The sequence below is a fragment of the Ananas comosus genome, linkage group 13 (genome assembly GCF_001540865.1).
Source record: "Ananas comosus cultivar F153 linkage group 13, ASM154086v1, whole genome shotgun sequence".
Taxonomy (NCBI): Eukaryota; Viridiplantae; Streptophyta; class Magnoliopsida; order Poales; family Bromeliaceae; genus Ananas; species Ananas comosus.
Genome location: NC_033633.1, coordinates 11,075,803 through 11,090,461, shown reverse-complemented (window position 1 = coordinate 11,090,461; position 14,659 = coordinate 11,075,803). Strand labels below are relative to the sequence as shown.

General features: G+C 35.1%; 2 protein-coding genes across 4 annotated transcripts; both read right to left on the bottom strand.

Moving 5' to 3' along the window:
• LOC109719809 lies at window positions 2,548–7,063 on the bottom strand. Of its 3 annotated transcripts, none has more exons than XM_020246625.1 (4): window positions 6,912–7,063; window positions 5,113–5,777; window positions 3,886–4,945; window positions 2,548–2,950 (listed from the first exon to the last, which is right to left on the bottom strand). In XM_020246625.1, exons 2-3 carry the CDS (start codon window positions 5,600–5,602, stop codon window positions 4,935–4,937), a joined length of 501 nt encoding a protein of 166 aa, XP_020102214.1. In that variant the 5' UTR covers window positions 5,603–5,777; window positions 6,912–7,063; the 3' UTR covers window positions 2,548–2,950; window positions 3,886–4,934. The 3 variants fall into 3 exon arrangements, with proteins under 3 accessions (XP_020102214.1, XP_020102216.1, XP_020102215.1); XM_020246627.1 differs by having other exon boundaries at window positions 2,548–2,978; window positions 4,875–4,945; XM_020246626.1 differs by having other exon boundaries at window positions 4,875–4,945.
• Window positions 8,426–12,766, bottom strand: LOC109719602 (protein FAR1-RELATED SEQUENCE 5-like). Its single transcript, XM_020246378.1, has 2 exons — window positions 12,637–12,766; window positions 8,426–10,695 (listed from the first exon to the last, which is right to left on the bottom strand). The coding sequence occupies exon 2, from the start codon at window positions 10,517–10,519 to the stop codon at window positions 8,630–8,632; it is 1,890 nt and encodes a 629-aa protein (XP_020101967.1). The 5' UTR covers window positions 10,520–10,695; window positions 12,637–12,766; the 3' UTR covers window positions 8,426–8,629.

Genomic DNA, 14,659 nt, shown 5'->3' with positions numbered 1-14,659 from the left:
TTATCTAAATTGTAGACTATTTTGAATCGACTATCTAATCTTTAAAAATTTTAGTTTTACTATCCAATCTTTAAATTTGTTTGATTTAAGTCGGTAAAAGGCACTTTCACTTCAAAATTTGAATGCGTGTTTTATCTTTACATATTTAGTTAGTATACTTTATACAATTCTCGTAACAATAAATTTATTGAAATAAGTAATTAGCTTAAATTTTGAAGCCAATGTATCGCTAACTGACTCAAATCAAACAAACTAAAAGTTTGAATAATAAAATCAAAATTTTAAAAGATTGGGTAGCTGATTTAAAATGGTCTGTAATTTAGATAAAAAGTGTTGTACATTTTTCACCTACTGTTTTGGTCGAGAGAAAGGTAGCAATCTATCTGCTTCGTTTATTTAAAAAATAAACTTTGGACCTCTGATACTAGCATTAAGTTTCAGGCCAACTGCGCCAAGCACAATCATGTTGACTTAAATGGGTCAGTATCCTGCCCTATGGCGGAAGGCTATATGGGCCGAGTCATGTTCGAAATGGCGTGAGTCTGGTTGGATCGAGTCACAATTGAGACCCACGGGCGCTGTATTTATACGCTTTAAGTGAATTGGTTGCGTATTTCTAACAGCTCGAGCTTTTGGGATTAATGGTTAGCGCCAACGATCCGACAAATCAATCTGTACACATACTTTACTTAAATTCAAAAGTTTGTACTCAGCCTGCAGGTTACCCATCATTTCAAACAAGAACTTCCCATCTGAATGCATTTTGGACTTGCATTTCAGGGTAGGTACAACCTTGACAAGCCATGAATTTCTTTTCCACAAAGGAATATGATGCAATTTGAAACTCCACCTAAAATTTGTGAGTTTTCTTCAATTTGAACATATGTGTCTATCCAACAAAATGGGACAGGTCTGCAGGTTTCCCATTGCACCATGTGGCCTTTGTTTGTCTTCATCTTCTTTAGGCACTTTCTTGTAGGGTTCTTCCTTGGAGGTGCCCATGTGGATAAACTCAGAAGCACTTTCTCAGAAAGCAAAGATTTTGGAAAAAGTTACAAAGCAAGGTTTGAATTTTTTTGCAGTGATTGAAATGTCAAAGAGGAAGAAGAGGGGATTATCTAGATGTGCAAGAAGCTCCAACCAATGTAGATTTTGGTAACATACCATGAGGAGATTGCTTTTGTGTAGTAATGACGGTTGTCGGGGCCTCAAAATCACATTTCTGCTTTCTGCTGCAACAAAAGCTCAAAACTTAATGTATTCTAATAAGAGCAACATAGTCTCCATTATTTTTTTTGAGAAAAAGGTAGCACGCTATCTGCTTCATTCATTGAATATATGAACTAGGCTACAAGGGTGGGGCAACGAGGGCCACGGACGGCACGGAGAAGCGATAAAAAAAAAAAAATAAATAAATAGATAACTAGGGAGACGAAGGTCCCACTCTTGCACTAACAGCTTAAAGTTTTGCGTGGCTTGGCCAGGGTTCGGAAGGATCCTTCTGAAAATCGAGTCGTTCCTTACCTAGCATGGTTTCCATTGTTGTTCACATAATAAGTGGGAACTAGTTATTTCTCTCTGTATTAATTGGGAAGGCAACACACAAGTCAAGAAGAACATGGTATTGCTAGGTGCTGACAGCAAAAAGCCATAAGAAATGATGCTGAAAGTCAGAGAAATTCATGCTTGAGAAGATTGAATCTGAAAGAGAGAAACCCTGCCCTAATTAAGCACGCAGATATAATCCAACTAACATGTGACAGATTTTGCAGGTCCAAGTAGCTTCCCTTGTAGCTCAAAGCATAGATGTAATTCAACTTCATGTCTCACATTTTGCAGGTCCAACCAGCTTCCCTTTCCAGATAACAAGTCAATTCGGCAGTCGGCCGAATTAGAGCATCTGCAGAAATACTCTTTGGGTAGGATGTTCAAAGAAACACCAACAGTTATTTTTTTTCGTTCTTAAGCCAGAATAGCTCCAACAGCTTCTCATTACGGCGGCAGAAGAAATTTCAGACTAGAACTTCTACATTTTGAAGTCAATATCTTTAACTAGAGCTTCTAATTCTGCCGCCGAGAAGCTTTTGAAGGGTTTAATGTACTGCACCTTATGATAACACTATCTAACAAAAGTTTATCAAATAACCCACCTTTGATTGCAACCACAGCAAAAACTGCAAACTGCGTGTTTAACAAACAACACAACGCTGTCCGGCAGAGTAGAGAAGTTATTTCACAAGCGGTACATCTACCGACCCTTTTATATCACCACCATCAGACACAGGCATGACATATTGCTTGATAATCTTTTCTTTTTAATGCTACAGTTTTTTTTTTTTATCTAGAGAGAATTTTCAGTTTGCTAAACAACAAAAAGATTCACTAAATGGAAATAATCCTCATGCTATGTATGTCAGAGAAAATTCAGTGTATTTTCATGCACACGTAATATTGGATTAACAAAAAAAAATGTTGCATTAAAGAAAATAGATTTAGGAAATCACGTGCAGGAAATGAAGAAAAACTGTTTCAGTCAAAACTCCTGCGAGAAGGGCTAACTATCAGAGATATAATCCTATCATTACAAGTCACCTACGCTCAGTTGCATAAAAACAGATATGAGATATGGATATGACACGATAAGGGTACGGCAACAGGGAAAAGAGATATATACTACAGATTTAAAATTCAGTAAGAAGATTTAATAACATAAAAATATGAACTCAACTAACTTGTGTGAATTACGTAAATATAGTCGAGCTTTAATATATCAAGAAACGAAATCAATCAGACTCATATTGATCTTGAGTTTTATTAAGCATGAATCCTTGATGCAAGTGTCATCCAAAATGAAGTGATTCTATCCCTGGTTAGACCTGAAAAGCTCCACGTTTTATCCCCCAAGTATCCCTCGCATGCCTGCCAAGTATCCCTCGAATATCCGAAGTATCTGATACGTATTGGGCGAGTATCAGTATCTGAAACGTAAATGATACAACACAGCAGCCAAAACGAAACATTGTGCATCATAGCATCCAGGAAACTTCAACGCGGTAAGAATGAAGAGAAAAGAAAGGCAAACTGAAAACGAAAGTTCATACTTTTCAAAGCTTTGATATCTAATTCAAAATCCAACATGCTGATATATAGAATCGCTAGTCAGAAAATGGTAAGAAGCAGATAAAAGTTCAAACATTTCAGAAAAGAAATTTCTAAAGGAAAATTAGATCTGCACTTCTCAGTATGACAAGTTTGACAATGAAATCATGTAACTGCTCCATTGAAGAAGGGGTGGAGGGTGGTTAAGTTCTCAGCATGACAAGTTTGCCAGTGAAATTATGTAATAGCTCCGTCAAAAAAAAAATTTCTAAGGGCTTGTTGGAGAGAAAATTTCGCCTGTATAGACCATCTATTCATCCCCACTCCACCTCATTTCATATTTTGGTCTCCTACTGTATAGTGAGTTGTATAGCCTTTTTCTCCATTTAAGTTTAGATGATTGAATTGAAGGTATAAGATGTGATGAATGGCAAACAAACAAGGGGTGCAGATGTATAGATGTGTCGAATCCAAACAATAATTCTTCTGCAACAATGCATGGAAATGCACACCACTTATTTATCTATCAATCCCCTACCGCCCAGTGAGATGCAGCCTTTTTTTTCCTATTTAAAAATTAAATGATTGAATTGAAAGTATAAGATATGATGAATGACAAATGGATAACGAATGCACATGTATGGATGTACCGAACGCAAACAATAATTCTCCTGCTTAGATGCATGGAAATTAACCCAACCTAGATCACATTATTCACGCAAGGAATGCTTGGTGGTTAGGCATTGAGCATGAGAACATTTCTACATAAAATATAAGAAGGATTACTTAATTTATTTTCTTTGTTTTTCCCATTATTGTATTAATCATCTTGTAGGTGAAATCTTGTTTCCTGCACAAGGAGAATTATTAAGACTACACAGTAGTTGAAATTCAAATTCCTATGATATAATGATAAAAACAAGCTACTAAATCCTCAAGTAATTAGGAAGAGACATGCTAGATAAGATATGCTGATATTCAAACATTCCAAAGGGAAAGTTTAAAACTATCCGTCAAATAACCTAAAATGTTGGATTCTTGAGAAGAGTTTTTTTTTTTTTTTCACTTTACAATATAAAACATGCTTCAGCGGCTCTGCCTAACAAACTGCTGAACTAACGAGCAATTTCATCACAAACTTCACTTTGATAGACATTTTTCAAAACATTCATATAAATCTTTCCCCCACTTTTGAGCACTGCCAGTCTCTGATAAAACAAATGTTTCGTAAGAAGTAAAAGCATTAGAGAGAGTTGAAAATTAATGAACAGTTAATGATCCCAGTAGTGTATTAGAAAGAAATAAGAACACAACTCTCACTGACTGATAATTATAATATCTCTCTAGAAGTCGTAACATATATGTTGCTCTTTGACCTTACAATGGTAACTTTTGAACACAATCAGTTAACAATTGAGCTTTCATTTTGAAGAAACATAGTGGCAATGTTTTCGGGGCACAGACGCAATATTGCATATACAGCAACCTTGTAGTGTTCCAAAAAAATGCATACAAGTAACAGTCACTAACCGAACCAAATTACGGAGCCCCTATCAACAGTATATTCAGGATTAATTAACTAAATCTTCTTACATAACAATATTTGGCATATGGTCAATAGAGAAACAGCTAGCACCACATTACAACCACATTAAACTGAATGAACAAGATAGATTTAGCTCGTAAGTCTAAATATATGAAGCAATAATTTGGTTCAAAAAGTTGTACATTAATCCATGTGAATAGTCAGAAACTTTTCCTAATCTATGCTTCACCTATGGGGCCGTGAGGATTTCTTCCCTTTAAAAGCATGGTGTTGAACTCCTTGTTGCTCTTCAGAATAAACCTAGTCAAGAAAATGAAAAGTTTTATCTTATATCTACAAAAATCAAGGTCAAAATGGCGAATATAGAGAATAAGACAGTGAGTCACTTACACATATTGCGTAATGTGCAACATATATTTATTATTTCTGCATGCATTTCCGAATATTTATCACAAAATGTATGATACCTTTCCATATTATGATTAGGAGGAAGAGAACAGTCACAACCAAGGCACCGCAGTTGGTGCTGCTGCTAGAAGACGATGCCTTTGCAATCTTAATCTTCTTCCTTGCTTTCATGCGTTCAAGTCGTGCTCTTTTTGACAACGAGAGCTCGGAGATTTCCTGGATCAGCTTCTGATCAGCAGCACCAAGAGAATGCGACTTTGGAGGTCGGGGTGGCCTCGGTGGCTTCTCCGAGGACTTCTTTCTTGGCTTTTCAAACCCCACGGCTTTTTCCAATAGACCTAGCTTGTCTCCTCGAAGAAGCCTATGGTCTAGAGTTTCTCTGTTGTCGTGACGGGTATTTGGAGAGGTAGAGAAGTTCATTTCCCAATTTAGGGTTTCGTCATACTTCTCTAGTCTATCCGAGATTACTTCCTCTTTATTTAGCATTATGTTTTTGTCGCCCTCGATGTCGATCACAAGATCAGCTTCCTTCCGGTTCTCAGAATCCATGACAAAAACAATCACGAGAACGTATCGAATTGTGAAAAAGAGATTGTCATGTTTAGAAATACTTCGATTCTTTCCAAATTACCCATCAAAAAGTATTCCACTACCTTCGGAAATCGGAAAGAACCCAATAGAATCCAACTAGAAGGCCATCCAAGCTATCTTAACCATCATACTCCTGCAGTTATTATAAGATTGGTTATAATCATTAAATATACTATTAATAGGATCAAACCCAACACAAAAGCTTAAGTTAAAGGGTGAAGATACACTAGCACGTGGCACAAACCCAATGTAGTCACATGAAGCCCACGTAAACATGGCGCAAACAATTTCACGTGCGAGATACAACTAGCGCACGGCCACTGGGCTAGAAAGAAAAAAGGGAGATGCGAACCGAGGTGTATACAATGTTAAAGGGCTCGAACACAATCTAAAAGCTTACGTGAACAGGTGGAGAGACCCGTGGGAACTGTTTGGTTGCACAGATGCCAAAACTTTCGAATGAACAAAAATCAAACTTCTAACTTCTAATCACAAAAGAAAATCTTTATGCCGAATTAAAGTTATCACTGGACAAGTAATTCCGACATCCAAACAAAGCTTTATACATTACATGCAAGGCATGATTCTTGTTTTATTCTATCCAACATGGAAATATATTGTAAAAATTGCTAAGGAATCACAATGGCCCTATAAGATTTGACCAAATGCAAAGTGTAATCCCCAAATTAAAAGGTTTTGAAAATAAATATTAAAAACACCGTTCTCCGCGGCCCACCAGGCTAATAGTTTCGTTTAATTTTCTCCTATTTAATTCAAGTCCACATCATGAGCCTATCAAACGGTCTCAAACCCAGATGTGACGGAGACCACTGAATATAAAATATTAAAAATATTATTCTCAAGCAGCTTAAGCTAACGGAGATTAATGGTTGTTTAGTGGTTCTAACATCAAATCTCACTAGACTTCTAGTCTCGTTAATTTTTCTTCTGTTAAATTTAAGTCCATGTTTTGGATCTATCAAAATGTCTAAAGCTTAAGCTTTTATAAAATAAAAAAAAGAAACGATTTTTTTACATTCTTTAACAAAAAGCACTTTTCGGGGGCTTATTTACACTGAAACCCTAAAAGGGGTAGCGAGCATTAATGTAGCTAAATAATCATTCCCAGAAATTTTTAAAAAAAGGAAAAAATCAAACTTTTACTCCTAGAACTCTAGCAAGATCTCAACTTTAGGGTTCAATACGACGCACGAAGCTTCAAAAATACGAAATTTGCTCGAAATTGGAGAGGGTTACGAGCTCATACCATCGAAAGGGCGATTCTGGTTCCAAGTAAGAAGCTGCATTTGCAGATCCCAAAGAGCGAATTTGCGAGAGAGAGAGAGAGAGAGAGAGAGAGAGAGAGAGAGAGATTGGGGAAAAAATGGAGAATAAAAATGTAAAAAATATATAATATATAAAATAAAAAAAAATGAGAGATTGAGCGGATTAAGCTGAAGAGAGAGGTGGAGGAGGAGACATTGTGCACGTGCAATGCACGTGAGTTATTTTTTTTTATTATTAGGTAAAAATTGGATACCAATAACTGAAATTTTATTGGGACACGAATCCGAAAATTCAAATATGAATTTTATCTTTACCCGACCAAAACCCGAATCGGATCCGAACTCCAATTGATTCTATTATTATGTAATATATAATTTATATTTAATTAAATATGTTTTGAAATATACTAAAGAAAAATAATTGTTTCAAGTTCGAGTTTTTAGGTTCCGGTTCGTGTTTCGGAATTTTGGTCGGATTCGAATTTTGATATGACTTTTTAAAATCTGCCAGATTCAGGTCGGATGTGGATTCGAGTTTTGGGCTTGGTAGTCGGATATGGGTTTTGAAACCCTGCTCGGAATCTGACCCGCTAACATTCCTAATTAGTATTATAGTTAGGTAAAAACATACCGTATTTATATGAATTATGGATCATTTTGAATCATCGGCAAATCTATTAAAAGTTTGATTTTACTATCCAACCTTTCAATTTGTTTGATTTGAGTCAATCTACGGCACTTTGACTTCAAAATTTAAGTCAATTGCTTCATTTAATGAATTAATAGTTGAGAGAATTATATAAAATATACTAACTAAATTTATAAAGATATATGTTGTATTTAAACTTTAAAATTAAAGTGTCGTTGACCGGCTCAAATCAAATAAATTGAAATGATGGATAGTAAATTCAAAATTTTGAAAGGTTGGATATTTGTTTCAAAATAGTTTATGGTTCGGATAAGTTCGATTTTCATCTAATTATTATAACCGGATAAAAATATATACAATGTATCTGAATTGTAGACCATTTTGATTCGACTATCTAATCTTTTAAAATTTTGATTTAAGTCATTTGATGGTCCTTCTGCTACAAAATTGAAGGTGTTAACTTATTTTGATCAAATTATACAAATTGTATAAAATATACTATTAAAATTTTAAAGTCAAATGATAAGGGTCATAATAATCTCAAATCAAATAAATTAAAATATTAGGCGATAGAATCAAAATTTTGAAAGTTTCTAGATAGATAGTTGGATCAAAATGGGTAATTGTTGAGATAAGTTTTAGAAATTTTTACCATTTCCTCAGATTATGAGTCATTTCCAAATTGCTTGAATTCGGGTTTGAGTTTAAATCATTTTGGATCTCAAGTAATTCAAGTTTCAAATTTTTTTAAAAAAGTTTTGGATCTCAAGGAAGCCATTAAACAAGCCCATAAAAGCAACTAAGATATGCACACACAAAAAAAGAAAAAAGAATAGGAAAAAAAAATCAAAAAAGGAAATATTGTGATTAAATGAAAGTAATCAAGTGTAGTTAAAGATAGAAATATACATACAAATGATGGTAAAAATGGATTACAACAGCTTAGAGCTCATCTAGCCACAATGTAAACTCCCCTCAAATTGGCATGTTTGATGTAAAATTAAAAGAAAAGAAAAGAAAATCTTTTCATATCCTCCTGTTCAACTACTTTTAGGAGGATTTATGCAACACATTCTCCATTTCTTCAATGAACTTATCGAGCCCGTGCTCGAGAATATTGAGAGCATCTTTCGAAACCGCGCTTTTTAACGCAACCGCAATTGCCTTCCGACAAACACGACTATAAAGCAATGCCAAAGATCTACTGCTAGAGCCGCCGACGGTCTCATTTGATGCACCATCTTTCGCATTATTGGACCATCTTTTTAGTAAATATCGAGCCGGTAATTGAAGCATGTTGTTGTTGTTGAGAGCTTTCAATGCGTGCATGCATAAGATGCCGACGGTCTCAAACTTCTTACAGCTGCATTTTACTGAAGCATCGGAGGGGCTGAACTCGACGACTCCATCGAACTGCCTTTGGGAACTGTAAACTCTGAAAGAATAAACACTTCCGTCGGTACCAATTGGCTCGCAAAGACAAGCAAGTTGACCCTTGTATTCCAATTCGAAGTCCGAGTAAATTGCCCTAGTGTATGATTCAGCTGCTTTGATCAGCATCGGTACGTCAGCAAACAAAACCGGTTTGGTCAAAGCCGATTCATAATCTTCGAGAATTTCCCCATCACGAATTCGTACCAGCGCCTTCAAATACTGGAAAATAAAGTTAGAAAGAGGTAGTTTCCTATCGAAATAAAATTTGAACAGGCTCTCCATATATTCGCTCCACTGCTTTGTCGCCATGATCGAACAAAATGAGCTTCTTAAATAAGCTAAAGCCCATTTCTCTCGAGCCGCATATAAGTCCTTCAACCACGAGCTAGTAAGAAGACCGGAGTTAGCAATCAAGCTGTTCCATTCTCTGCGAAAATCTTCCTCTGTTTGAACATCATAAAAGAATCTTTCGAACTCCTGAAATGTTTGACCAATATGCGGTCGAGCATTGTAGAGTATATGCCGTAGACAAAACCGATGATAAGTGTCGGGCAAAGTCATGGAAACCGCCTTTGAAATATCATCACACTGATCGGTGAAAATTGTTTTTGGTTGTTTCCCATTCATCGCAGCCAAAAAAGTTTTAAGCAGCCAGATATACGAATCTGTGGTTTCGTCAAGAAGTAACGCAGAACCAAATATAACAATTTGTTTGTGGTGGTTTGTGCCGACGAATGCTGAAAAGGGTAATTCATTCTTATTCATTCGATAGGTGGTGTCGAATGTAACTGCATCACCAAAGTAGGCATAATCAGTAATGGATTGGGCATCGGCCCAAAAGCAGTTTGTCAAGCAATCCTGTTCATCAATTTGTACGGCATAAAAGAACGACGGGTCGTCGGATTTCTTAGCTTTAAGGAAATCCAAAAGGAACTGTGCATCCCCCTCCTCCAAATCTCTCATCCGTTTAATTTTCAAGAAATTGACTGGATTCTTGAGAGTAAATCCCGTATAATCTTCGACACAATGTGCCTCCTCTTGCTGAGAATTGTGCAATTGAACTGCTTTTACGCCGAAATAATCCGATGCTGTAAATACTTTTCGTTGAATTGGTAGTTTCTTTCTATGGGATCTCAGCATGTGGGAGTTCTGCGGGCACGCAAGCGGGTGATTATGTTCGTCGACAAACTTATTCACGACCCATTTGTTATCGTTGCTCACTTTGAACTCAATCCGGGCAAGGCAGTTGGTCCTCTCAATTGAGCGCCCTTTACGAAGTCCATGAGTACGGTGCTCGTGGCGGGTGCCTTCGTTGCTGCAAAGGTAGTGGCGGTAGCGAATGCTCCCATCTTTCCTTCGCGACAGATGGTCTTTTCTTACACTGAACCCCTTTCTCTTAGCGTATGTGTTGTAGAAATTGTATGCTTCGTCCTCTGAATGAAATACCAAACCAATTTTCGGTTCTAATTGATCATTTTTGTCAGTAGTCTCTGCCGATTCATCCATAGCATCAGCACTTCTTTTCTTTACGTCTAATGTTTTGGTGATGACATACCACCAAGTGCCATTATCGACTCGTTAATGAAAACCAACCTTTGGAATCTTCAACAAAATAACTATCATAGCTTATTTAAATGCAGTGAAAAGAACCCACAAAGTTTTCTTCGCTACATTAAGTAGTCCTGCGAAGAAAGTATAAACAGTGTTGGCACGAGTTAATACATAGAAGATCAACAAAAGAAAAACCAAATCCCATGAACTTGAAATTGTAAGTTATTGTGAATTGCGAGGAACCAAAAGAACCACGGAACACAAATAACGAGCCATATAATCATTCCCACAACGCGATCATTGCGTGAGCAATAGCAAGCAAGTGTTACAGATTGTGATTTAACTTTCGAAGAGGGCATAGTATTAATAGCACACGGTTCACTAATAAAACACCAATTAACATAGCTGTAAAATATATTAAATCTAGACAAACTCCGTTGAAAGATTTCTTCAGTTATTTTAAAATTCATCAGAAGCCCTGAACTTCACAAGGTCTAGATAGCAAGAGGCAGGATTTATCATGGTCAGGCAAATTTTGCAGTTCCCGAAAAAATTATGCAGACACCGTATTTTCCCCCTGTCAAAAAGTTCAACCCACCTAAAAACAGAGAGAGGATTAAGGGTGTAAAAAGGGCTTGATGGTTGGTACCCGAGGTCCCAAGTTCGAATCCTAGTTGATTCACATATCCAGCTAAGTTTATTTCTAAATAAATAAAATAAATGAAGCGGGTAGCATGCTACCTATCTCTCAAAAAAAGGATAAATGGTGTAAAAACACCTCCATAGAACATAAGTAAACAACCGCAGTAATCTCTTGTTATTGTATTTATTCGTAGAAGGGAAGTGTATAAAAAAACACATGGTGTGTACTTTGGCGGTGCGTGCAAAAGCATGCTTTGCAAGAATGTTACCTCGACATGCGACAACCACAAGTGCAACAAAAGCGACAAAAGATTAATCCCCGAGGTATGTTTTCCATTAGAAGAACAAAATTTATATTTCCAATACATCAAAGAGAAGTAACTTTTCTAACAAACAAACCTACCTAGACCCAGTTTGGTAATGCGGTGGCTAAAAGCATCATCCCTTTTTTATGCTTTGAAAGGTCTAAAAAAATTAAAAGCTCTTTTAATCATCCATCAATCTTCAAATGTAATAAAATTGCAGTGGAAACCGCAGCTGCAGTGGCAATTACAAGCTTGCAAATTTTTTAAGCCTCTCAAAGCATAAAAGGATGCTCTTAGCACATTTCGAGATGGATATTTGAGCATTCAAAATTTGATTTTACTCCCTTAACTTTAGAACTGAGCTTGATTTAAGTATGTTCCTACTCGAATTCAACACTATTTTTAACTATTTCGACGAAACATTTTGCGTTCCAATAGAAGATTCTAATGTTTTCTTGTTTTAAGGAAACCATTAAATTCCAATCAAATTTATGAAATTAAATCAAATAAAAATTTATATGAATAAAATCCAAATTTCTGAAGCTCATTTTTTTAAAAAAAAAAAAAAAACCAATTTTTTAGAAGAATTAATATGCCATCGAGATTCTAACAAATTCAAAAGCAAAAACCCAACCCTAAATTGCAACAACGTGCATTCAAATCTTGATTTTACTCCCTTAACTTTAGAACTGAGCTTGATTTAAGTATGCTCCTACTCGAATTCAACACTATTTGTAACTATTTCGATGAAACATTTTGCGTTCTAATAGAAGATTCTAATGTTTTCTTGTTTTAAGGAAACCATTAAATTCCAATCAAATTTGTGAAATTAAATCAAAAAAAAAGTTAGATGATGCAATCCAAATTTTTGAACCTCAATTTTTTTTTACAAAAAAAAAAAACCCGATTTTTTAGACGAATTAATATGCTATCGAGACTAACAAATTCAAAAGCAAAACCGCAACCGTAAATTGCAACAACGTTTCAATTACAACACAAAATAAGCATAAAATTTTTTAAAAAAAGAAATATTATATTATATGAAACGATACAATAAAGTAAGGGTTCAATCGAATTAAGCGTAGACGCGAATTAAAGAGGAATCGGGGGAGCTTCTTCTCTCACCTCACGAATGCGAGATCGAGCGAGAGAGGATGGGGATTTTGGGGGCGCTTCCTCGGCCACCACAAAACCCTAAAAAACCCTAAAAAAGCCGCCGCACTTTTTCTCTCCCCTCCCCCCCCACCCCAAACCCCGACCACCACAAAAGCGCTGCTCCGAGAAGCTCCGTTGCAGCGTTTTATTAGCGTTTGGGACCGGGGGAGGAGGCACGTGCGCGGCACGTGCGGTTGCAGTTGGGTTAATTTCATACAGGTCCCTGTAAATATAGTAAATTGCAAACACATCCCTATAAAGGTCGACTTTTATACGTTGTCCTTACAAAAGTTATGATGTTTTTAAAATATATCCCTCTAGTTTGTTACCGTTAGAGAACTTTATATTTTCAATTTTGAAATTACAAATATGTCCCTCCAAAAGCAAAAATAGTATAATATAAGAGGGGTAAAAATGTCAAAAACTTACCGGGGTTGAGTATTTAACCTATGATTAACTAAATTTTTCTAACGGATTCTAACGGCAGGGATTTATTTGAAAACATCAAAACTTTTGTAGGGGAACAACATATGAAAGTTGAACTTTGTAGAAATATATTTGTCATTCACTATATTTGCAGGAACATGTATGAAATTAACCGTTCTTATTTAAGGCTAAAACATAGAAAATCTCTTTGTGAATACTCTTTTTTTTTTTCTTTCTTTTTCTGATTTTTAAAATTTTATTTTTTACCTACTTAAAATTTCAGAAATATTTTCAAGGAAATACGGTGTTATTAGAGGGGACAAAATGACCAAATTATTCTTACTTCTTTTATAAGAAAAAAAATGTTTTTTTAATATATTTTTGTTATTTTGAATGATATTTTCGGTATAAATTATAAGAAATTAATGGAATAGTAATGGAACCTGATGGAGGGAGGTTAAATTCAACAACTTGAATCATCAAAGGTGTAAAATATAGGTTTTTGAAAGTTAAGAAAAGCAAAAAAGCGGATATTTGTAAGAGAGTTTTTATAATTTTGCCTATTTTATTAATATTTTATTAATTTTTATTATAGAAATATTTTGTGTTTCTTTTTCATATTTTATTATATCCTAATTTTTTTTTAAAAAAAAAAAAAACTTCCAAAAGAGAAATTTTGAGGGTTTATGAAATGCATGGACAAAACCACAAGGCAGGGGTCTAACCCCCAACATTTGAGTCTACATAATATTTGCTCATATATGTACACCTCTATCCCAAACAACTCTTGTATATATACTACTTTAATGAGTTATATCTAAATACTATCCGCAGCAAACAGCCTTCATTGTTGCTATTTGTTTTCGACGATAGAAGCTCTAAATCAACGACCGGTACCTTTAAATATGATCTATACCACTCGAAGTATCTAGAAATTAAATTTCAAATATTTTCGATACTATTGACCTAAAAATCAAAGAATTACAAAATTTATAAATTTAATGGTCGATATGAAGAGTTTGTTTGTTTTATGGTGTAAAAAAATATGAATCAAGTGAATTTTGGTTAAAAAAAATCTTTAAATTCGATTATAAGAATTCTACCATCACTGTTTGAAGGATGTTTATTTTCGGCTATTTATTTTTGTGTCTACTTGATGCACAAGAGAATAATATCGAAAAAAAAACATAAAAATTAATTTTTATATACTCCCAATGGTCTAAATTATGTTTAACAATGACAATCGATGATTCAAAAGCTCCAACATCGAAAATAAATTAATAGCAATGAAGCTCGATTGCTAATAAAAGTATTCTAGTTCAACTTCTATTTTAAATGCACAAGACCCCAACATTTGGGTCCACATAATGTGGCCTATATATATATATGTTTGCTCATATGTATTATTAATGTATTGTCAATTTCGTATAGAAGTACATATTTGTCAATACAATAACTTCTTTGAGTGGGGCCTCATACATATTTAGAATGTTAATACATGTACCTACCTTATTTGGCACAAAAGGAGCTTCTCTTTACAGGAAAAGGCATTCATTCTAATCAAAAG